This window comes from Metarhizium brunneum, chromosome 2, assembly GCF_013426205.1.
Source record: "Metarhizium brunneum chromosome 2, complete sequence".
NCBI classification, from domain to species: domain Eukaryota; kingdom Fungi; phylum Ascomycota; class Sordariomycetes; order Hypocreales; family Clavicipitaceae; genus Metarhizium; species Metarhizium brunneum.
The window spans coordinates 1,640,228-1,662,155 of NC_089423.1; the positions used below are offsets into that span (position 1 = coordinate 1,640,228).

A 21,928-nucleotide genomic window follows, 5' to 3' on the forward strand; every position below is an offset into this window, starting at 1 on the left:
AAACTGTGCACAAAGCGGGGCGGCCAGCATTAATTTATAGTCCCAACACGACGCTACAATACAATAACTACCTAGGTAGTATATTCGACTCTATTCTTTGTCTAATAGATATGTCCTCTTTATAACTGCGATTCTTTTCAAGATGCGCCAATGTAAAAACAAATAGAACCAAATAATTCCATGTCTCGGCCTTAAGTTTGCAGGTTCCGCGCTAAGCCGCCACTATAATCTAAAATGAACAATTTCTCCTTTTTACAGCTTCGCCGAGCCAGCGGGCTGGGCATTGTTGATTTCAGCGTACATGGCGTCGATTTCGGCGCGGTATTTCTTGGCGGCTTGGGGTCTTTTGAGTTTGAGACTATCATGGGTTAGTCAGCCATCCGTACTCCTAAATCAAAGGTGCGCTGCAGCAGGATGAAAACTTACGTCGGGGTGAGGAGCTCATTGTCAATTGTAAAGGGCTCAACATCCAAGTGAACGCCCCTGACTTTCTCAAAACTGTTGAATTTGTGCTTGCGGCCAATATTGTCAAGAACCTTGAGGAAAGCCTGCCTGGCCTTGGGGTCCTTGGCAGCGGCCCGCATGTCACTAGGGTCATTGGAGACCGTGCGGCCCAGGACCTTGGAGGCCCAGGCAGGGAAGTTCTCAGGGTCGACGCCAAAGATGGCAACGAGAGTAGACTCCTTGGCATCACCGTGAACATAACCCATGTTAACGAGGTTGGTGTTGGCAGCGTAGACGTTCTCAATACGCTCAGGGGAGATGTACTCGCCCTGAGACAGCTTTAAGACGTTCTTCTTGCGGTCAATGATCTTAAAGCGGCCAAGCTTATCAATCTCACAAATATCGCCCGTGTGGAACCAGCCATCAGCCTCAAGAACCTTCTTGGTCTCCTCCTCGTTCTTGTAGTACTCCTTGAAGATGGCAGGGCCTCTGACGAGTAGTTCGCCACGGGGATTGGGCTTATCGTTGACGGTGTAGTCGAACTCGGGGACGGACTCAAGGCACAGCTCGACGTCACCCATCGGGGGTCCAACGTTGCCGGTAGAGAAGTCGCCCTTCATCTGAACAGTGCCGGTGGCATAGGTCTCGGTCATGCCCCAGCCCTGCTGGAACGTGTTGGCGAAAGCAGCGCGCAGGAACTCCTGGACATCGGGGTCAAGCTGAGCACTTCCGCTGATCATTGTGTGAGCATTGTCTAAACCAACAGCAGCCCTGACCTTGCGGGTCCAGATTCTGTCCCAGAAGAAGTGGGTGTTGGAGGCCTGGCCGGGAGCAGCCTTCATGGCAGCCTTCTTGGAGTTGACGACATGCCTTGAAAGAGCGCCCTTGAAGCCTTCAGCCTCCACAGTAGCGGTGCGAATGGCCGAGTTGAATCGGTTAAACAGACGTGGGACGGAGATGAAGCCTGTGGGCTTGAGGATCTTGAGATCATCAACGAGACCCAAGACATCGCCACGGAAGAAACCAACGGCAGCGCCTTCTGACAGAGCAATGTGATCAATCAGGCGGCCATAAATGTGCGCAAGCGGTAGATATGACATGTGAACGTCGTTGTCCTTGACATGACCACCCAGACGAGCAGCGGCGTTGGCAGAAACAGCATTTCCGTGCGAGAGAACAACACCCTTGGGAGCGCCAGTGGTACCTGAGGTGTAGTTAATGGTGGCAATGTCATCCCAGCTAGCAGGGCGCATGGAACGGCCAGACTCGACGCCAATCTTCTCAACCTCGGCCATGGAGTAAATCTTAATGCCGTGCTGGGCCGCAAGGTCGTTCAAAACATCGGCCTTGGACAGTCCAGGAAGCTCACCATGCTCAAGCGGGTCCATGGATATGATGAGCTTGAGGGACGGAATGCGCGGTGCAAGCTTAATGAGCTTGGAGATGTGAGGAAGTGAGCACACAACGCTAGGCAGCTCGGCATGGTTGATGATGTACTCGGTAGCATCGGGGCCAAGAGTCTCGTACAGCGAGACAGTATAAAGCGATTGCGAGGAAGCACCGAGATCTGAGCAACGGCAAGCGATTAGATATATCTCACTCATTGATAAACTTGGTCAAAGACGTACCAGCGATTTGCCACTCGGGACGGTTCTGGGACCAAACACCAACACCGTACTTGTCCTTGGGATACCCGATGCGCTTATGGATCTCAACGATACCGGCGCCAAAGTTCTTTCTTCGCTCTGCCACGTCGCCGTACGTCATCCATTCGAACTTGTCTCCCCAAGTCTGGGTGGCGGAATTCCATTGGCGAGTGCCCATGCATCGCTTCTTGGGCCACTTGCGAGCTGAAGCCTCGAACAAGTCGTGTATAGAGCGCACATTGGGGTCAAAGGTGGTCAGAAGCTCTCTGTCGCGGAATCTCCAGCCTCTGTAGACAGCGCTGCGGCCGGGACGCTCAGAACCGGGGACGGGAACACCGTAGGGGGAGCCGGCGGGAGGAACAGCACCAAGCTCGACCTGGAGCGTGGCAGGATCTTGGGCAGGAGGCATTGTGAAGATTCCCAACCGACGGGCCAAAGAATGCCAATTGTGTCACGGGCGGGAGGATGGCAACGGGCAGGAGAGAGTCAAAGAAGGAGCACTTGAGACGCTGGGGGGAGGATGGCGGGGGAGGGTTCCAAGGAGGAAGAGAGCAGAGCAGCAACCGACTCTGGGGTAAAAAGCTGGGGGAGGGAAGGGGGAAGGAGGCGGAAGCTGAAGGTAAGTTTCCAGACACACGGCTAGGCGATGGCGGTTCGAGCCGATGCAACCGCGCAGACGCTCAATGGGGGCATGAGGCCGAACGCAATGTGTGGTTTTTACGGAGTGCAGCGTCGGTAGGTCGTCATCAATTGATCCATGTCCGTGATTATTACTGGCATGCTCTGGGCCGAGGCAGCCTGGTGCCGAGGCAGCCCCAGATTTCAATGTTGACATGAGCATTGGAAACGTGGTCAGGGGCCAGTGACAGCGCGAGGTTGGTGGCACAGGGGCACCGGGCGCAACAAAGTAGGCTTAGCTTTCCCATTGTCAAGTGATGCACATGTACTCCGTATGTACAGACGAATCAAGGCCATTTCCAACCTGAGGCTGGCAGCGATTCCGCCGGCGGTACCGAGTAGAACTCGTGGAGAGCGATGCTGTGGTGCCAGGGTTAGGGTTGAGCACTTGTCCCTCACATTTTGGCCCGTCCTGGCGCTCTTGCCAAAGCCCAGTTGGCATGCACCTGCTACATTTCCCGGTGAGTCTGGTGGCAATTCTAATGCTGACCTGACCTTCTACCAACAGCGCCCACGCATGCATTATTGATTCCATTAACATTTACCCCCTCAAACCATCCACGCCGCCAGCCACCACTTCAATTGTCCGCCAATAATTTGACGTGCAACATGTGAAGTGATACCAAGGACCAACTCGTGCCGCGACTTGGCATTGGTGGCAACCCATTGCGGACATCAGCACGAGACCAAGCCGCCACGGTGCCACTTTGATGGCCGAGATCGACGCCGTCTGACCGAGATCAATACGGCCCCTTCTTGTAGACTCGGTTGGCAGGGGCCCATCCAGGAGCTAACGTTATCCTGTGCGTGCTTGCACCCATGGGTGCCAACGCTCACTCAGCAAATGCCTCTTCCACGGGCGCAACATGTGATGCAGACGGAAGACGGACGACTAAAGACACACACAGGCACCTCACAGGCAACAATTCCATCGGGGTTCTCATGGCGGAACCGTAATCCAGACTTTTAGGGAGCTCAAAGGATGACCGACTACATTACTTGCTAGCTGTGCCAATTCAAACAGAGTCGACACTTTGACGGCCTGGTTGCGGGAGCCTTGGCAGATTTCCAGATTCCAGCATGAGCCAGAGTCTCCAGCTCCACCAAGTTAGAGATCGGAGAGGAGACTGACGACTAGACGGAAGCTTATTACCAGGCAAGAAACACGTATACAAAGCACACCAATAGCAATACCCAAACGATCGAGGACATGTTGCCGTACTGCGAAAGAGTAGCGTTCTCTGTCATCGTCATCTATTCCAGCAGAGTGATGCAACCCCCATGATTCAAGTCGAATTGTTGACAAGCTTGTGGCTTTTCCTTCGTAGAGGCATGGCAAAATCTTGTCGTGCTCATGCATAAAACAGACTCAGCTGTAAGTCTGATACTGTTACATGATAAATACGACGGCCAAGTATGGCCATTCTGGCAGTTGGGACGAGGATTGTCGCCGTTATTTAGAGCTTTCTAGCTAACAACAATGAAGCGTCTCGTATTATCAGTCGGCACATAGGCCATCGGCTGCGAAGGATGATGCAACCTCATCATGGTGGAACCATGAACATGCCCTCAACGTGTTTGCTGGGCTGCATGACAGGTACACGGCCACAAGTGCGAAGTGAGATGGATGTCTCGTTGGTGTTACTTGGTCATGGAGAGTCTACCGACTCTGCTTTATGTGAGCAGGCTTTGCAGGCCAGGCCCTAAAAATAGATGGCTATCAAGTCAAGCGCTTGGCTTCAAAACAAGCTCTCTCGATACCACCCAAAGTCTGAGGCATAATCACCTCGCCGACACCGTTTCAGAAGTTTGCAGCGGCAGCAGCGTGCTGCAAATTACACGTGGGCATTTGGACCAGACATTGGAGCTTTACACAGCGTCAATCGTATTTGAACATGTTTGTGCGGTGGCAGTTTGTTTTCTCGCGATGCACGACCAAGTCTGAGGCTCATGCCAGAGTCCCGGTGAGACGCCGAAAACGGCAAGTGTGATGCAAGTCTCGGCAGACGAACCCGGTCTGGTACAGACGACGATGGGAAAATAGAAGGAGGAGGAGGAGGAACGCCTCAATTACGAGCCCAGGAATACCGACAGAGACTCGACTTGCTTCTTCAACCACTTTGAGTCGACTTGTCCGCAATTACATGTGTCGACGAGGAATGTAGCTCATGACAGTTGTCCCCTCTGCCTGCGGCGAGCTGGTTTCTTCTTTTCCATGTTTCTACGGTCCCATGCTGCTAGTATATTGCTTAATTTGGCCGTGGCATTGTCGAAACCGGGTTCCACCCTCTTGTTTCAGACATCTTCTCGGGAGTCTCAGGGTCGAGCGTCATGTTGCAATGGCCCAACCACCCCCTCGGTAGCCAAGCAGCAAATGGCCCAAGGAGCCAATTTGATCCCGCAGATACGTAGCCAGGCCGGCTGTGCCGTCGAATCGAATGCATAATGGCTCATTTACCGCATTGGGGCGATCAGAGTGACGCAGCGACGATCCCCTTTTTGCACGGCCCTCCCACCGCCTCCTTGCTTGCAATCTGCAATATAAGACACCAAGACTTTGCGTATGAATGAAACGCGTGCGTTTGTAGACGTGTGTAGCATCCTTGGACTCGGACTTGGAGACCTCTTCTCGCTTTTTTGCCTCGTTTGATCCCTCATCTCTCATGTCTTTTCGTTCCTCTCGACATCGCATGTACGGCTGCCAAAGTGCCAGCATCACATCCACAGCAAAACCCTCGAACTGATCCCTTGCCCAGCATGAGCCGAGCAGGCAGTGTCTCTCTCCGGGCCCTCCAGGGCATCTTGGCCGTGGCCAATCTCGGCCTTTCTGCGTACGGTGCGTCATCAGCGCTGCTGGAGAGTCGGGGCATGACCGAATTGCTAACAGAACCGCGCAGTCGTAAACTGGTACCGGACGTCAACGTCTCAGTCACCAGACGGCTCCGTCAGCTTCCTCCTCGCCGCGTCCGTCATATCCATCTTGTCGATTCTGTACCTGGAGCTGGTGCCGCGCTTCGTCAGCCGACTCGCGCATCCCTATGCAGCACTGGCGGTCCAGGGGCTCAACACCGCTCTCTACTTTGCCGGCTTCATCGCCCTCGCCGTCTACGTCGGCAACCTGACCTTTTGTGAGGGCTCTGTCTGCAGGGCGAGTCGGGCGGACGCCGCTGTCGCGGCGGGTGCGTTTTGTGCGTGGATCGCGTCCACCATTTTGACGGCCAAGCAGATGATTGTTGGAGGCGCCGCGGCAAGGCAGAAGGCGGCACCGATGGGCAAGGTTTAGACTAGATTCCCGTGATATGGGGATTTCTGTCTTCAGGATGAAATTGGGAATAATTCGAGGCAATCTTTTACTCTTCTTGCGGGGACCGACGCGGCAATGCCATGGTTGGCATGGGAACACGGAAGGGGGAAGGGGATACCCTGATATACACGAATGGGGCGTCTTTATGGGTTTGATGAATTATACGGAGTACACAGAGATAGAACGGGTATGGAATTCGGCGGCGCTATTCGGGATATTTATCTATACATATCAAATGTTGAGTGAGTGAGCTTGCTTGGGCTCCGAGCATGTGTACAAGTTATAACGCGAACATGGGCAAGACATGGTTGTTTAAGACGCATCGTTTCTTGGTACGTGATGGCTTTTGACTGTATACATGGGTTGAGATACAAAGTATGTGTGTGTTGAGTACGAACTATGCAAAACCCAATATCTGTCCGGTTCAAGTCTTGCGGACAGCGAGTCTATGTCTATGTGCGATGTGATGATTAGGTTAGACAGTGACCGGGATATTCTACACAATGTCGATGCGTTTTTATAGTTATTTGACACAGAAACAGGGTAAGAAGCGATCGAATGGCACTGCATCTGAACCACTGCTGTTGTCTGTTGTAATACGGTTGCTCGATAGTTTGAGATGGTCAATTGTAAACATATTAGCTTAAGCATTCAATATTCAAACTTTCCTCTAAAGAAGATGTGGAGCAGCGTATCGCCAGACTCATATGAATCATATAGAGAGCCATTACCAGCAGATAATGTCTTCATCAGATCCGGGACTGATCCCTTCCTGACACCCCTAAATATGGGACTATCCGGTGGGCGCAAATTCGACCTCGACGGCTTCGAAGTGAATCCGTGCTCCGATCGGTAAGCGATAGCATCCCAGATTTTGTTTGAGAACCATGAGGGGAGTCTCATACGAGCCGCTGCGACTGAAATGCGCAGTTAGATCAAATACATCCTCATTGATTGCTACCCAAGAGACTTAACCCATTGGTTATTGGCATTTATCATGCCCTTTATGGTAAATACCAGAATGATAGCCAATCGTGATACCTCTGAATAAGGAACTGGACATCCATGGTAGGGACCGGACCGCTCTACAGCTAGAGTCCTGGAGCCCGCGGCCGGCATATCTTCTATTCTCTGAATAGTGTTTCATATTGGATTTGTTCTTGCCGTCGCATTGGACTCAGCCTGTCGAGCAAAGAAGATTGAAGCCGTCCGCTCCGGCGCACTTTCCGCTAGAGAACTGTAACTCGAGGATATATACCATTAATCAGCTTCCATCGTGTCAAATGTCTTGTGTAAATAGCTATCGTGCCTTACGAACCATGCAGGAAGCGTGAGTGCCAATTGCGTCATCTGCAGTGCCCCTCGGAGCCGATTTTGAGGGCGTAAGATCGATACTTGTTCATGCTTGTAATTTCATTTGACTACAGAGCGAAACAATCCAAACGTTAATTAGTGAGATCGAGTCTTGCTCCAAAACCGTCTTGATTTTGGCAAACGTCCTCCGCATGTGAGATTTCGATTCGATTCGCTGTCGTAGTTCTCAGATAGCTTCACCCAGCTCGTTTGCGGCTTGTTTACAATACCTCATGCTCAGGACTCCGGTGCGGATGCCCAAAACGGTGTTTCATCTGGTCTTCCATCACAGAATTCAGGGCTTCAATCTGATTTACTTGGATTTGGATACACCGAGGCAGATCTCGGACTTGCTCCCAAAAACCTCTTTAACGCAATGACCGTAGCTGCAACTTCGCCAAGTACAATGACATTGGCCACGAGACCGACTGCATCCGCCATGTTGACAGGGCAAATGGTCAGCTTACATGTAAATAATTTGAAAGGGTTTTATTTTTTTGGAATAAATATTTCGCAAAAACTAGGTGAGGCGGTTTGACAGCCTGGTGTCATCGGGAGGGGAGCAAGGCTGACATGCATGATATACTGGTGAAGAAGACCAATGGCGATGGAAATTAAGCGCCATAGGTGGTGTGACAAGATTGAACCAAGGGCTGAGCATAATCTTCTCAATATGATTTTCATTTGCGATAGTGTCGAGGAAAATACACGGGAGCAAGACCTGTTACTGCTGTGTATCAACCTTTCACATCGCTGCAGCGATGTGAAAAGACCTGATAATGTGCCACACAAATCCTTTGATGGATGCAGTCCTGCTGTAGCTGATTTTTTTCTTATATCTTATAAGAGGACTCATATCCTGCAGATTGTTCTAATTTGAAAGAAGTGAGATGTCAATGTGCTCATTTGGGGAGGATTAGACATTCAACGGGCCAGTCGGAGGATAAGATGACAACGCGAAGCCATGTTATATGTTTCAGTTATGTTATTCGAACAAAGTTCTGAATTAGTAGTCTTACAGGTCTTTGTACTCGAATACTCAGCGTTGATTATTTACGTAACGTCAGAGTTTGGAAAGGAGCATTGACCTGCGAAGCAGATAGAACACGAGTGCGGCTCAAGCACTATTTGACTCCAAGCCTGGAATCAGCAGATTCACTCTTTTGGATACATATGTCCTTCTATGTAGGTTTTGTTCAGCGAGGGTTTAACGGTAATGGAGAAGCCATGAATTTCCTATACCGCTTCACGGCCTGAGTAAATGGTCTGACTGCTTGTAGTAGTTGCATGGAAAGTGCTCAACAATGGGGACTAGAAGCTAGACAGGGTTGAAGACAGATCCAACTGCCTAGTAGCTAACAGTTCTATGAAATGAATGAAAGGTCAGTAAAGGATCCATTCTATTGAGCCAAATGGCCAACACACTGATACACACAACGTACCTGCCTAGTAGATACTTGGACGGATCAATTCGTCGCAACATGACCGATCGTAAACAAAAGCACGTATTAAAACTTATGGTCTTGTTAGTTGAACTACATGAGATTAAGTCATAGATAAGCAAAAGAGGTTACAAGGGTACTTACTAAGGCTGAACTATACAGATTAACATCATCATCTAGTGCTACCAAGTAGCAACATTTGAAGCTTATTAGTTCACCCTCATTCGACGCTCCACTTCCCATGCCTGACAGTACATTGGCATTGTTCTTTGCCTCATACTCATCGACGGGCGTCGGCGGACCCTTGGCAGCCGACAGCCTGCAAGACCCTTGCTTGTGCACTCTGCAACGTAGCGACACCGGCGATATGCAAGCTTCAGGCACACAGCTCAATGCTCGTGGGGTATCGAGTCTCGACAAAGGACGGCCACCCACCAATCGACAGCGATGGCGTGCGAGTTTAGCACACAGCCCAACCTCGGTGAGCGATGGCGTGCTTGATAGTACAGTAGGCTGGAGTTATGAAATCGAGCGGCGAGTAACTTCTCGTGGCGCTTCCAACTTCCAGTTGGTACCCCACGCCACGTCGACGTCCGACGCCAGGGTCCGAATCTCCATATTAAGTTAAGCACAAGGGTAGCAAATAAGCGTCGAGGAGGCGCAGATGTAGCTCGCTGCCGCCCGCAGCACTGGGTAGCATTTGAGCAGTTGGCGGTTTCCCTTGCGTAAGGCGTGTTTGCAATAACGCAATTGGCAGTCGTTGAGGACTTCGCGTGCTATGTGATGTGAAATCAATACAAAAGGGACTAGGGGCCTGCGGGCGTCGGTGGCCTTGATTGATTTCACGAGAGATCGGGCAGCTGCCATCCCCTCTCGTACCTTCCCCCTCCTTCAAGACCAAGTCAAGTGCTGCCAGCTCCCTCAGAAACCATTCCCCTTGTTCTCCTCACACATTGAATCTTTTCCTACGTGGACTTCCTCTTATTTCTCTCTCCTGTTGCCAAGGAACGTGAAAATGGCCGATTTGAGCCAAAAATTCGAGACACTGCAGCTTCATGCTGGGTAAGTAGGGATGGTTGCAACGGGGGGTGGTGAGACGTTGCACAACAGCTGATGTGGTTGTATATTAGCCAGGAACCTGATCCAACCACCAAGGCGCGTGCTGTGCCTATTTACGCAACTACCGTGAGGAATTTCTGGTCACGCCTTTCTATCTAAGTTTTGGAAATGAAATCTAACAAGGGCAGAGCTACACTTTCAATGACTCTGCTCATGGCGCGAGGCTCTTTGGCCTCAAGGAGTTTGGTAACATCTACAGCCGTATCATGAACGTGCGCACACCCTCCACACTCAGCTTCTTTGGAGAAAAGAAAAAGAACGTGAAAAAGTAATCTGCTAACTTTCTCCAAAGCCCACCGTCGATGTCTTTGAAAAGCGCATCGCAGCTCTTGAAGGCGGTGTTGCCGCCCTCGCCGCCTCCTCCGGCCAAAGCGCCCAGTTCATCGCCATCAATACGCTTGCCCACGCTGGCGACAACATCGTCTCAACGTCCAACCTTTACGGCGGCACCTACAACCAGTTCAAAGTGTTCCTGCCGCGTCTCGGCATCAAGACCAAGTTTGTCGACGGCGACAAGCCCGAGGACATTGCTGCCGCCATTGACGACAATACCAAGGCCGTCTATGTCGAGAGCATCGGCAATCCGCGGTATAACGTGCCCGACCTGGAGGCCATTGCCAAAGTCGCCCATGACGCGGGCGTCCCCCTGATTGTGGACAACACCTTTGGTGCCGGCGGCTACTTCATTCGTCCCATTGACCATGGCGCCGACATCGTGGTGCACTCTGCCACCAAGTGGATTGGAGGACACGGCACCACCATCGGCGGCGTTGTCGTCGATTCTGGCAAATTCGACTGGGGCAAGCATGGCAAGCGTTTCCCGCAATTTGTCGAGCCGGCCGAGGGCTACCATGGCCTCAAGTTCTTCGAGACCTTTGGCAACATCTCCTTCATTATCAGGGCGCGGGTGGAGATTCTGAGAGATTTGGGCGCCGCGCTGAACCCATTTGCTGCCCAGCAGCTACTGCTTGGCATTGAGACTCTGAGTCTGCGCGCTGAAAGACATGCCCAGAATGCGCTGGCTTTGGCTCAGTACCTCGAGAAGAGCCCTTATGTCAGCTGGGTCAGCTACCCTGGTTTAGAAAGCCATCCGTATCACGAGACTGCCAAGAAGTACCTCAAAAGGGGATTTGGTGGTGTGCTGAACTTTGGTGTCAAGGGCGGTGGTGCTGGCAGTCAGGTCGTGGATGGCTTCAAGTTGATTTCCAACTTGGCCAATGTCGGTGACGCCAAGTCGCTGGCTATTCAGTAAGTTTTTGATATTTCCATTTTTGCGTCTTCTTCATGAGATGAGTTGCTAACACTTGCAGCCCCTGGACAACTACCCATGAGCAGCTCTCCGACGACGAAAAGGCCAGTTCTGGTGTCACCGAGGTGCGTGTACATATGGGTGCTACGGTTGAGCATGGGCTAACATGTTTAGGATCTCATTCGTATCTCGGTCGGTATCGAGCATATTGATGACATTATTGCCGATTTCGAGCAGTCGTTCAAGGCCGCCGCGGCCGCCACCAAGTCATAGGCTGGATTTAGACTAGGGATGGACGACAGTGATGAGTTTGACTGGTAGTGATGCATTTAAACAAATAGAAAGAAAAAAGGAAAAAAACTGAAATTTCTAAGATTGGTCAAACATGTGTCCTTATCGAGACTGATGACTACTACTAGGTACTAGTAGGCAGGTGTTTTGTGAAATTTGAGAGACTGCTAGTCCTGCCATGAGCATCTAGGCGGGTAATCTGCACCAATGCGCGCATCACATACAATATTTAAAAAGAAAATACCAGCAGAATGACACAATGTAAATGCGCCTTCCAAACCGAACCCTTTCCAAAATCACCTTGATTGATAAAAATTTCACGTGCTCTACCGTCAGCATTAGTACTCCGTACATCCACGCATACGCCGTACGCGCCCACTGTGATTGGCCCACCAGCTCCAACAGACACACCTCACCTCAAGAAGCTCGCCCGTCCCTCCAACCTCACCACCGCAACACCAACCATCACCACAACCTCGCCGCAATGCGCTTCCCGGCCCTCGCTGTCCCGGCCCTCGCGGCGCCCGCCCTGACGGCCTCCATAACTCTGTACCTGCCACCCGTTCCCAACCCTTTCACACTCCCGGCCTCGACGCACGCAACGCTGTCCACGCTCGGCAGCGCCTTCTCGGCACCCATATCCGCCCTCAACACCTTTGTCTTCCACAACGTCACGCCCGGCTCGTACCTAGCCGATATCCACTGCAAAACAGACGGCTTCCGCCCCCTCCGCATCGACGTGGCCCGCGACGCCGACGGCAAAGAGACGTTCCAGGCGTGGGACACCTTCCGCGGCAACGAATGGGGCAACAAGGGCGAGGCGCTGCCCGTCAAGGACGGCAGCGCAGGATGGGGCGTGGAGGCCAAGAGCCTAGGCAAGAAGATGTACTTTGTGGACAGGCCGCAGTGTTAGTTGGCCCTTTTTTTTGAGCCTCTCCCAAGTCTTCTGCGGGCGAGCCCGGGCTAACCAGCGTGCCAGTTTCCGTGCTGAGTATTTTGAAGAACCCCATGATCCTGATGGGCCTCGTGAGCATGCTCATCTTCTTTGGCATGCCGAAGCTCATGGAGAACAGTGCGTAACTAACTACAAACAACTGAGCGGCGCGGCCGGAATTACTGACAGGAAGGCAGTGGACCCCGATTTAAAGGCCGAGTTCGAGGCGCGGCAGCGCGAGGGCCCCATGGCCGCTATGAGCGGGCAGCAGCAGAATCCTCTGGGGAACTTTGACATGGCTGCCTTCTTGGCGGGTTCGGGGAAGAAGGAGGGCGGTGCTGGTGCGGGGAGCGTCAGTGATGGGAGGAATGAGCCTGTCAGAAGGTGATTTCGCTGGCGGGAAGGTGTGTATATATTTCGGAGCGAAACCGCGGGGACTGGGGCATAGAGATGGGCAGAGTAATAGGGCCTGGCGTATGGATGGATACAAAGGTGGATGTTGTATCCGTTGACTTGTAGCCGATGTGGTTTGTAGGGGCCAACAGTGTACACGGGAACAACTGAGAAACGAAGTGACGACTATTGCGAACGACAATACTCGGCAGTTATTATTACACAAACATTCGCCTTGGGGCGGGGGGTCAAGATAGGTCGACTTCTATATACCCCACAACTATGCTACGCTCTAGAATAGAATACTTTCCCATACCCAAGGCCGTTCCTCATAAAAACCCCAATCCTGCTTAAAAGTCGCCGCCGTCGAAATCACCGCCGCCGCCGTAGTCATTATCCATGCCGTCCTCTGTAAGCATGTTAGCATTATCCTAAAAAAAAATGGGTGTAAGGAGACAGGCAAACTCACGGTATCCCTGATTATACTCGGACTGGTCATGGTCGTGAATAGCGTCGGCAATCAACGCGCCGCCCAAAACACCAGCGCCCAAACCCAAAGCACCGCCCGCAAGGCCCATTCCCATACCGCCCATACCACCACCGGGTCTCCTTCCCGGCTGCTGCTGATAACCACCTTGCGGGTATCCGCCACCGTAGCCGCCCTGGGGAGGATAACCTCCGTACGGGGGCTGGCCGTAGCCTCCGCCATATCCTCCCATGGGAGGGCCCTGCTGTGCATATCCGCCATACTGCTGAGGCGGCGGGCTCTGATAGTAATTCTGCTGCTGCTGGGGATAATATCCACCGCCGTAGTTGGCCTGCCCGCTCTGTGGGGTTTTCCCTTTGCCAAACAGCTTTCCTAAGAAGCCGCGATCTTTGCCCCTAGCATCGTCCCTGGGAGGCAGCTCGGTGGGAAACGAGCCTTGTGACTGTCCGGTTTGGCCCTGGGCATATGAATCGGCCGCGCCGCCGGTGGCATATCCGGCAGGTGGTGTCGGGCCCCCACGGGCCTTTGCATCCTCCTCGGCCTGAAGCTTCGCTGCCAGCTTCGCGTCTTCGTCCTGGGCTGAGGACGAGCCGGCGTGCTTGTTCTGGCCCGACCGGTCTTCGTAAGGGTTCTTCTTGGTGTCTGTCGGCGCGGGCCCATTGCCAGGCTCGTACCCCGGTGGGGGGTCATCGGGGGCATTCTCGTCGACGGGGAAGACGGGCGCGGTGGGTTTGTCCCATTGCGATTTCTTGGTGTACACATTGACATAGAACCTGGGGCAATCGCGTCAGCGTTGCACTCTCCAAGCAAGACGTGGATCGAGCCTCGGGGGTGAAAAAGGCGCAGCTCACCACTCCTTGTACTGGTCGTTCCAGCGTGCCACCCAACCGGCGGGTACCTCTGGAGCCTTGGGCGGCGGCGGCCCAGACGGGGGCGCGTAATCACTCATTACTAGAGCCAAAAACAAAAAAAAAATAAAGGATGGGGGGGAGGGTTCGGTTCTTTATTTTTTTTGGCGACCTGGAAGCGAAAAGGAACCCGTGGGAAGATATCGAATCGAACCGAGGGACTGGGTCGATGAGGGAAAAGGCAAAGCGCCGAGTGAGACTTGCGACTTAGTACTCCGTAGAAGGGGGGTCTGGTGGGTAAATCGATCCGGGGAGGGGTAAGTCGCGGATATGCCAAGAGCCGGGAACTTGTGCGCGCTCAGAGATTTCGCCGCGGGTTTGTATCTGACAGAGCGCAATTGAAAATATGGAAGAAGAAGAGAGGATCAAGGGGCCAGATGAGCCGGCAGGATTCCTGGACGCGCTTATGAATGAGAGGCCGCGCATGCAGGCAAGCACTTCGAGGAGCATGATCGGAACGCATCAGACGGACCCCGCGCACAAAGAGCCACAAGGAACCAGGCCAAGCAAGAGGGAGCCACCTCCGCTAGAAGACGATGCCTGTTCTGGAAAGGCTGTCGTCATACCAGGGTACCAGGCGACCCTTCATTGCTTGGCCCGGAGAGAAAGCTTCTACGGAACACTTGATGAACCCCTACTTGACACTTGCACTGCCACTCTTTGTTCCCCGGTCTTCAGGTCTGCAGGAGGCCTGGTCTGCAGGTAAGCAATACGCGGCTATCAATTGGTGACTGGAACTGCTGCAGCCTGTACCGAGTTGACTGAGACGCTTCGAACTGATCCCGCTGCCGCATATCCGACATGCCGCCCTCAAGGGCCTTTTCTTTTTTCAGCTCAAGCTGGCCGAATCGCCACCAACGTCGCCACACGGCGTGCAGACGTCCTCACTCCTCACCTCACTTGAACGCTTACCTCGGCCACTCCTAGCCACAGCCGCGCTGACGAGAATATTCCATCTCAAGTAGCCAGACTTGCCCCAAGAATCTCCGTGCGTGGCAAACTTGTATTCGTTCAAAGTGTGGCTGAGGCTGACGCAGTGCCCCCATCAACCTACGTGCTTCCAAATTCGTCCTCGCACGCAACGCAAATACTCATCCAGAGTCAGAGGCGTCCAGTCCAGTAGAAGAGTGTATATCATGCCTATCCCCTACAAAATTTCACCAAGCATCATCTCCCGCTTCTACCATTCTATCTTCCCCATGTATTTACAATATTCAAGACGGAAAAAAAAGACAAAACGCTAGTCAGTTCAAACATATCCCAGGTCCTCACCAATTCGCCGCTCCCCGAATAGATACGCCGCTTCCAGACAATATCGCCCATGTCCCCTCTCCATACGTTTCTCGCTGCCATAGCATATAAGAACCCCATCCACGATGCCACTTAAAATACCTTCCATGGCACCCATAACCGAGTAGCCAATAAAGCTGGCCATGATGCCCACCACATACGCGTAGGCTGACCCGCGGACGCCCATGCCGTCGGGTAGCTGGATTCGGAGCTGCTTCGCAGTGATAACCCACCCTGCGAGCCCGAGACCTGTTGCCATAATCAGTCGTGTAGCCACGAGAAGCAGCTTTGCCAGTCGATAAGGCAGTAGTCCGTTGGCTTGGCCACGAAGACGCAGTGCTCGGGGTGTTAGTGTCGTCGTGGGAATTGTGGGCGACACAATTTCCATTTGGTCTAGTCCTCTCGCCGAAACAGCAAGACTTTGCGAGTGAATGGCACCGTATGTAATTGTCAAAGGATTTGTAAGAGCAACAATCGGCGTGGGAATCCAGAATCCGGCCAAGTTTGTAATCGCTCCGCCGATCCGCCTGGGAAGAAACAGCAATGGCGCTCGAATCAACAGTGAGAGTAATGTAGACTGGCAAATGCTGCCAAAGATTATCGTAGTCGCATGGCCAAGAGCTGCCGTGACGATTTCTCGGGATGGCGTCGCGGGACCGGCATTGCGGTGGAAATACCACTGCGAAACCGTAGCTGCAGTTGTTGCACGGTGAACCGCATTGATGACGGAGAGAGTCCACATGTACATGAAGATAAAGGCAGCCCCGAGCCACCAACTTGACATTTGAATGACAAACCTCACCAGTGACTTTGAAAAGTAACCACCCATGAAGACGCGCGTGAACATGGCCAGCCAAGCCCACGTCCACAAGACAATCAGTGCAAGGCAACCAAACCCAATGAGGAGCAGACCTGAGTTCTGTGCCAGAATCTTGGACGAAAACTGCAAAATCTCAATGGCCTGCTGGATGGCCCGGCGGCCCTTGACAACCAGCCAGAGCCACAACACGCAAGATGCAGCGGGAACCAGCGATACCCAGCGCATAACGGAATCTTGGAAGCTGGATCCGTGTGTCCTTCCCTGGAATGATGAAATAAACGAGTACAGCGAAAATGACAGCATGATGACCGGCACTGCAATCAGAATTACGCTGACGAGCGGGCGAACAAACGATCGCAGCGCGGCAAGCCATATGAAAGATACGAATATGGCTACTACAGTGTCCACTGCCAGCATGTCAAACGACTTTTGAAGCGTGGCGTATATCGTGTCACCAACCGGACTCTTTTGCGGAGAGGTGTGCAGCCAAACCAGCACAAATGTCGACAGCATTCCCGCGAAGCTGATGAGATATATCCAAGCAAAGAAAGGGTCATGCTTGAACAACTCGCCCTCGGTCAATAAATTTCCTGGTTGGGCAACCTCGTATTCCAGCGGGTCATTCCTCCGGATACTGCTGACATCGGACTCTGTTGTAGATGTTCTCCTCAAGATGAAGGGTTCCCGTTCTGACTGAGACTTGAATCTTTGAAACGGTGGCGGACTAGAGTCGGTTGGTGCTTCACCTCCCAGTAAAGATTCGGGCGGATCTTCATCTCCTTCCTCCTGGGAATCCAGCCCGACATCGACCATGATCTTGCTCTTTGCCTGTGGATGACTGCCAGCATCCTGATGCTGCTCTTCGCCTGATTTCGAAAGTTCCTCGTTTTCTTCAAACAGTGTATCGCCGGCGAAAGGCGGTTTGTGCGAGCTCCTCGTGCCGTTCCAACTACTTCTGATGCCTCGGCTAAAGATGCGATCTTGATATGGATGGTCCACATCCCCCGTGCTGTCTTCAATAGATCCGCGACTATTGGCAGACTCGGTGCTCTCTGCAAGTTTGCTAGCTGCAGCTACCCGCCGGGACCTTTGCAAGGCAAACAAGTCTGCGGCTTCCCGCTCACGCTCCTCTTCGTCGTCGTCCTCCCGAAACTCATCGAGGGTACTGTGGAAGAGCGGGGCGTCTTGGGCTGCCGATATGCGCGAGGCAAATCCTATGTTACCAAACCTCGAGCCACTGCCGTTTTGTTGATAAGGATTGCCACCATATCCCCTCGATAGAAATGACCGATGTGTTGTACCTACCCTGCCGGCGTCTCGTTGGCTTCGGCCTGGCCTTGATGGCGGCCACTCGTTGGATCTGGGGTTATTATCGTTATCGCCCTGCCCAGCAAAACCCGAGAGTCTCGACTGTGACTGTGCCAAGAACCGTGACGCATCTGCGAAACCCAAGATTAGCTCCATCCATCACAACAGCAAGGTAAAATGGCCAATAACAAACATTCTGAAAACATGGTGCTGCGTGTCTTGCTTGTATCCCCTATTTCACCATCCACCCCCACAGGCCCCTAATGCTGTGAGGCCTTCTCCGACGACGAGTTTGACGAGTTGTGCCGTTGGGCAAACACGGTGATGGAAATGACCGATGCCAGGCCCGCCCCCGGGGCTCGAGTGCTTGAGGTGCTGGGCTCAAGGGCTGGATGCCGATGATGTGGAGTCGTCGTCTTCGACTGCGACCGCAGCTCCCGAGTAGTCTAGGTTGAGGGTATCGAAACAAGATGCAATAGCAGACGAGTAAGGCTTATGATGGAAGGTATCGAAGCCAAGGGAAAGAATAGAGATGATGATAACACAAGCGCCGAAAGCCGAAGCGTCGGGAGTTGTGGTCATGCGACGTGAAGCGAATGAGGTCGGGGCCCGGGGGCCCTGGGGTAAGTACCTACTAGTAGGCAGGATAAGTGACTGGACTGTCAAGGGGCCAGGCTGATAGGCAGATGGAATGGTGGATACCTCTGGCAGTTACCTAGCCCGGCGTGATGGTTTGGTAGGAACAAATGTACCGTGGTGTCACGAATTTGTGCCGTTTTGGGTGATGGCCAGGCGGTCAGCCGAATACGTCAGGCGGGGAGTCACACGCCCCACCGGCTGCTGGCCACTCGCTGCCAGCTGGACAATCACCAGTACTTCAGCACTTAAGCACCAGACTCGAGCACCAGACTCGACATGGGATGGACATGGAGCAGCCCTGATCACTGGAGGCGCTGGGGATCACCACCAGTGCTTTCAATATTCAATATTACAAATCGACCCTCGAGACTCCATGTCCCGCTGCGCGATTATTCCATTCGCAAAGCAGAATCAATTGATGTCCATGTGGCTTGGGCAGTGAAGCCCGTGAAGCCCGCGACGCCTGCGGCTCTCTGATCAGTGATGACGCTTTGTGCGCCGATCTGGAACAACCCGCAGTCTGTGCGTGAGGTGACATACCTTTGTACCTGGTAGTTATCAATTCAAGTCGGGAATAACAAGATCGAGTACTGCTCTTGATTAAACTCCATTCAACTCCAACCTGCGTCATTGACGGAAACGATTCCAAATGGCAATGCTATTCTAGGAAATCGTTGTGGGACGCCCCTACGCCTCAGTCGCCGGATGGGTTGCAAGGCGACCAGTATCTAACAAAAACCGATTCTCGAAAACGGTTAAGCTTATTTATTAGTAGCTGTCAAATCCTGGGACGCCCATCAGCCCAGCGGCGGCTATTTCGGGGGGAACGCGGCTGAGATGCTCTTCGTCCGAGTCTAGCGACGCCCGATTTGTATGGGCAGATTTCCTTGGGTGCTGATTGTGGAGGAAGCTGGGTATTCAGTGGCAGGCTTTGTTGCGCGTCGGAAATGCATAAATATCACGAGACGGGAGCTTGTCTGCGTCTGCGCAGCCACGAGTGACCGACAAGCGGCAACCCGAATACGTGCTCCGTACAAGTAGGAAGGCAGCAACATAACGTCCCCTCAGCATCATGTCGTACCAACCTCAGGGATATCAGCAGCAGCAGCAGCAGCAACAGCAGCCGCATTACCCGCCGCCTCCTCCCCATCCTCCTCAACAGCCACAGCCACAGCAACAGCAACAGCATCATCCGCAGCAGCAGCAGCAGCAGCAACAGTCCTCGATCGACAGCGGCTCATTCCCCGGCGGCAGCTACAACATCGCCCACCGCGACACCAATGCCATCCTCAACGTGAACCTCCAGCCCGGCGGCACCGTGCGCTCCAAGTCCGGCGCCATGATACACATGTCCGGCACCATCCAGCTCCAGGGCAACATCAAGTTCTCCATGAAGAAGCTCTTTACGGGCGGCAGGATGTCGGAATCGACCTACACAGGCCCGGGAAGGCTGGCCCTCGGCCCCACGCTCATGGGCGACATCATCACCCTGCACGTCGACGGCCGCACGGCCTGGACTGTGGGCAAGGACACTTTTCTCGCCTGTACCCCCGACGTGGCCATGGAGACCAAGTCCCAGGGAATCAGCAAGTCCATGTTTTCCGGCGAGGACTTGTTTGTGTATCGAGTGGGCGGCCAGGGACTGCTCTGGCTGACGAGTTTTGGGGCCGTGGATCGTCTGGACGTAAGTCGTCGCCGCCTCACCCTTTATTGTGACGGACCGTATCATGATCGGGGGGCTAACATTCCTCGAAGCTCCAACCTGGCGAGCAGCACATTGTTGACAACGGGCATCTCGTGGCCTGGAGCTGCGACTATAGGATTGAAAAAGCTGGCGGTGGTGCCATGAGCAGCCTGAAGACGGGAGAGGGCTTGGTGTGTCGCTTCACTGGGCCAGGCGCTGTCTATGTGCAGACGCGGAATATGGACGAGTTTGACTCGTACATCAGCTCCCGTAGCAGCTCCTAGATGAATCTGACCAAGAAGGAGAGACCTGGCATCAAAGGATGAAATGACCAGCCAGTTTACAGAGCTTGGTAGTGTTGATATGGCCAATAATGCCGGTTTACTGCTACACCTCCGTAGCTCATGCCGCCAATTTTTCTCAAACACGACATCTGGAGTCTTGTCGTGCTAGACATGTGCACGTTTGTAATATCTAGATTATCATTCAAACACAAAAGGAGCCAGCTTTCAGGGGCATCGTTTGCGCCATCTGCCCTGGAAAAGAATTGGCGCGCAGATCACGAATTACCATCATGATATAGCTCAATCCATCCCAAGCAATCACTTCCCAAACACACATATGGGGATAAGAGGGCTCTTCTGTTTCCTGTAATAAAATTCTTAAAAATAGACGGCGCGGTGAGACGCCCATTCGTCAACCAAGCTTTCCAACTTGCCGCCAATCCCACTACTGCAGGTCCCCACCCTTTAGTCTGGTCCGTCCAGATGTCGCAGACATGGAAGAGACATCGACCCCCATGAGCCCCGTGACGACGACAACTACAGACCCGCCCTAAGTCCGTCGCTGTCGACATCATCTGTATTGCTCTTCCGACACTCTGAGGTTTTTTCCCCCCTTTACCTCTATCGCCAGCCGTCGACATACCGCTTGCCCAGCTCAGCAGCACTCCAACCCCATTGATTTGTCTCGGCGAGGTTTTCCGTCTTTCCTTCGAATTGTACCGTATACAGCCAGCAGCCAGCAGCCCGACGCAGCCACACGTGCTCAACCGCCCATCGCTCTCGATAAGCTCAACCCACACGACTGTATCCCATCCACCTGCCGCCCATCCCAAGTCGCCCGTCACAGAATCCCCATGGCCTCCTCGCCGTGGGACTACATCGCCAAGCTCGTCTGCATAGGCGACTCGGGATGCGGCAAATCCAGTCTAACCATCCGCCTCTGCGAGGGCCGCTTCTCCCCCCATCACGACGTCACCATCGGCGTGGAATTCGGCTCGCGCATCGTCCCCGTCGGCCCGCCGCACACCAAGCCCTCCAGCTTCCTCTCCTCCTCCGTAAACCCCCCCGCGGGGGCGGCGGCGTCGCCCGGCGCGGCGGATGGCCTCCCCGAGCCGCCCCGGGACACCAGCAAAACGCCCCAGAAGCACATGAAGCTGTCTCTCTGGGACACGGCCGGCCAGGAGACCTACAAGTCCGTCACGCGCTCCTACTTCCGCGGTGCGAGCGGCGCCCTCCTCGTCTTCGACCTCTCCCGCAGACAGACGTTTCAGCACGTGACGGACTGGCTGAATGACTTGCGGCAGATTGCGGAGCCGGACATCGTCGTCGTCCTGGTGGGCAACAAGGCGGACTTGGCGCAGCAGGAGGAGAACAAGAGGGAGGTGACGCGGGAGGAGGCAGAGGAGTGGGCGAGGAGGAACGGCGTGTTGGAGTATGTTGAGACGAGTGCCAAGAGCGGAGAAAATGTCGAGCAGGCCTTTATGAGGGTTGCCGAGAGGATATTTCACAACATCCAGGCGGGCAAGTATGATTTGAATGACAGGAGGTCTGGCGTCAAGGGGCCGAGCGCGGGTGGTAACCGGCAGGTGAAGCTGGGCGGGGACAGTAAATCTGCTGGCGGTGGCTGTTGCTGACCGTTATGTCGAGGGATTGGC

General features: G+C 53.5%; 8 protein-coding genes across 8 annotated transcripts; 5 read left to right on the forward strand and 3 right to left on the reverse strand.

The window, feature by feature from the left end:
* Positions 1–252: 252 nt before the first annotated feature.
* On the reverse strand, positions 253–2,499 carry LACS7_0 (Long chain acyl-CoA synthetase 7, peroxisomal; the record flags this gene model as incomplete). Its single annotated transcript, XM_014691367.1, has 3 exons — positions 253–358; positions 427–2,011; positions 2,073–2,499. The coding sequence occupies 3 exons, from the start codon at positions 2,497–2,499 to the stop codon at positions 253–255; spliced, it is 2,118 nt and encodes a 705-aa protein (XP_014546853.1).
* Positions 2,500–5,525: 3,026 nt separating this feature from the next.
* Positions 5,526–6,051, forward strand: G6M90_00g034570 (uncharacterized protein; the record flags this gene model as incomplete). Its single annotated transcript, XM_014691368.1, has 2 exons — positions 5,526–5,604; positions 5,666–6,051. 2 exons carry the CDS (start codon positions 5,526–5,528, stop codon positions 6,049–6,051), a joined length of 465 nt encoding a protein of 154 aa, XP_014546854.1.
* Positions 6,052–9,882: 3,831 nt separating this feature from the next.
* On the forward strand, positions 9,883–11,508 carry cysD (Homocysteine synthase; the record flags this gene model as incomplete). The annotated part of the gene is made up of 6 exons (XM_014691369.1): positions 9,883–9,929; positions 9,998–10,052; positions 10,115–10,198; positions 10,279–11,234; positions 11,297–11,360; positions 11,410–11,508. 6 exons carry the CDS (start codon positions 9,883–9,885, stop codon positions 11,506–11,508), a joined length of 1,305 nt encoding a protein of 434 aa, XP_014546855.1.
* A 502-nt stretch (positions 11,509–12,010) lies between these two features.
* On the forward strand, positions 12,011–12,848 carry EMC7 (ER membrane protein complex subunit 7; the record flags this gene model as incomplete). Its single annotated transcript, XM_014691370.1, has 3 exons — positions 12,011–12,434; positions 12,506–12,598; positions 12,658–12,848. The coding sequence occupies 3 exons, from the start codon at positions 12,011–12,013 to the stop codon at positions 12,846–12,848; spliced, it is 708 nt and encodes a 235-aa protein (XP_014546856.1).
* A 355-nt stretch (positions 12,849–13,203) lies between these two features.
* On the reverse strand, positions 13,204–14,289 carry G6M90_00g034600 (uncharacterized protein; the record flags this gene model as incomplete). The annotated part of the gene is made up of 3 exons (XM_014691371.1): positions 13,204–13,262; positions 13,323–14,113; positions 14,192–14,289. 3 exons carry the CDS (start codon positions 14,287–14,289, stop codon positions 13,204–13,206), a joined length of 948 nt encoding a protein of 315 aa, XP_014546857.1.
* A 1,208-nt stretch (positions 14,290–15,497) lies between these two features.
* On the reverse strand, positions 15,498–17,872 carry ctl1 (Choline transporter-like protein ctl1; the record flags this gene model as incomplete). Its single annotated transcript, XM_014691372.1, has 2 exons — positions 15,498–17,797; positions 17,860–17,872. The coding sequence occupies 2 exons, from the start codon at positions 17,870–17,872 to the stop codon at positions 15,498–15,500; spliced, it is 2,313 nt and encodes a 770-aa protein (XP_014546858.1).
* Positions 17,873–19,377: 1,505 nt separating this feature from the next.
* Positions 19,378–20,273, forward strand: G6M90_00g034620 (uncharacterized protein; the record flags this gene model as incomplete). Its single annotated transcript, XM_014691373.1, has 2 exons — positions 19,378–19,989; positions 20,061–20,273. 2 exons carry the CDS (start codon positions 19,378–19,380, stop codon positions 20,271–20,273), a joined length of 825 nt encoding a protein of 274 aa, XP_014546859.1.
* Positions 20,274–21,127: 854 nt separating this feature from the next.
* RABB1B (Ras-related protein RABB1b) lies at positions 21,128–21,907 on the forward strand (the record flags this gene model as incomplete). Its single annotated transcript, XM_014691374.1, has 1 exon — positions 21,128–21,907. One exon carries the CDS (start codon positions 21,128–21,130, stop codon positions 21,905–21,907), a length of 780 nt encoding a protein of 259 aa, XP_014546860.1.
* Positions 21,908–21,928: the final 21 nt, after the last annotated feature.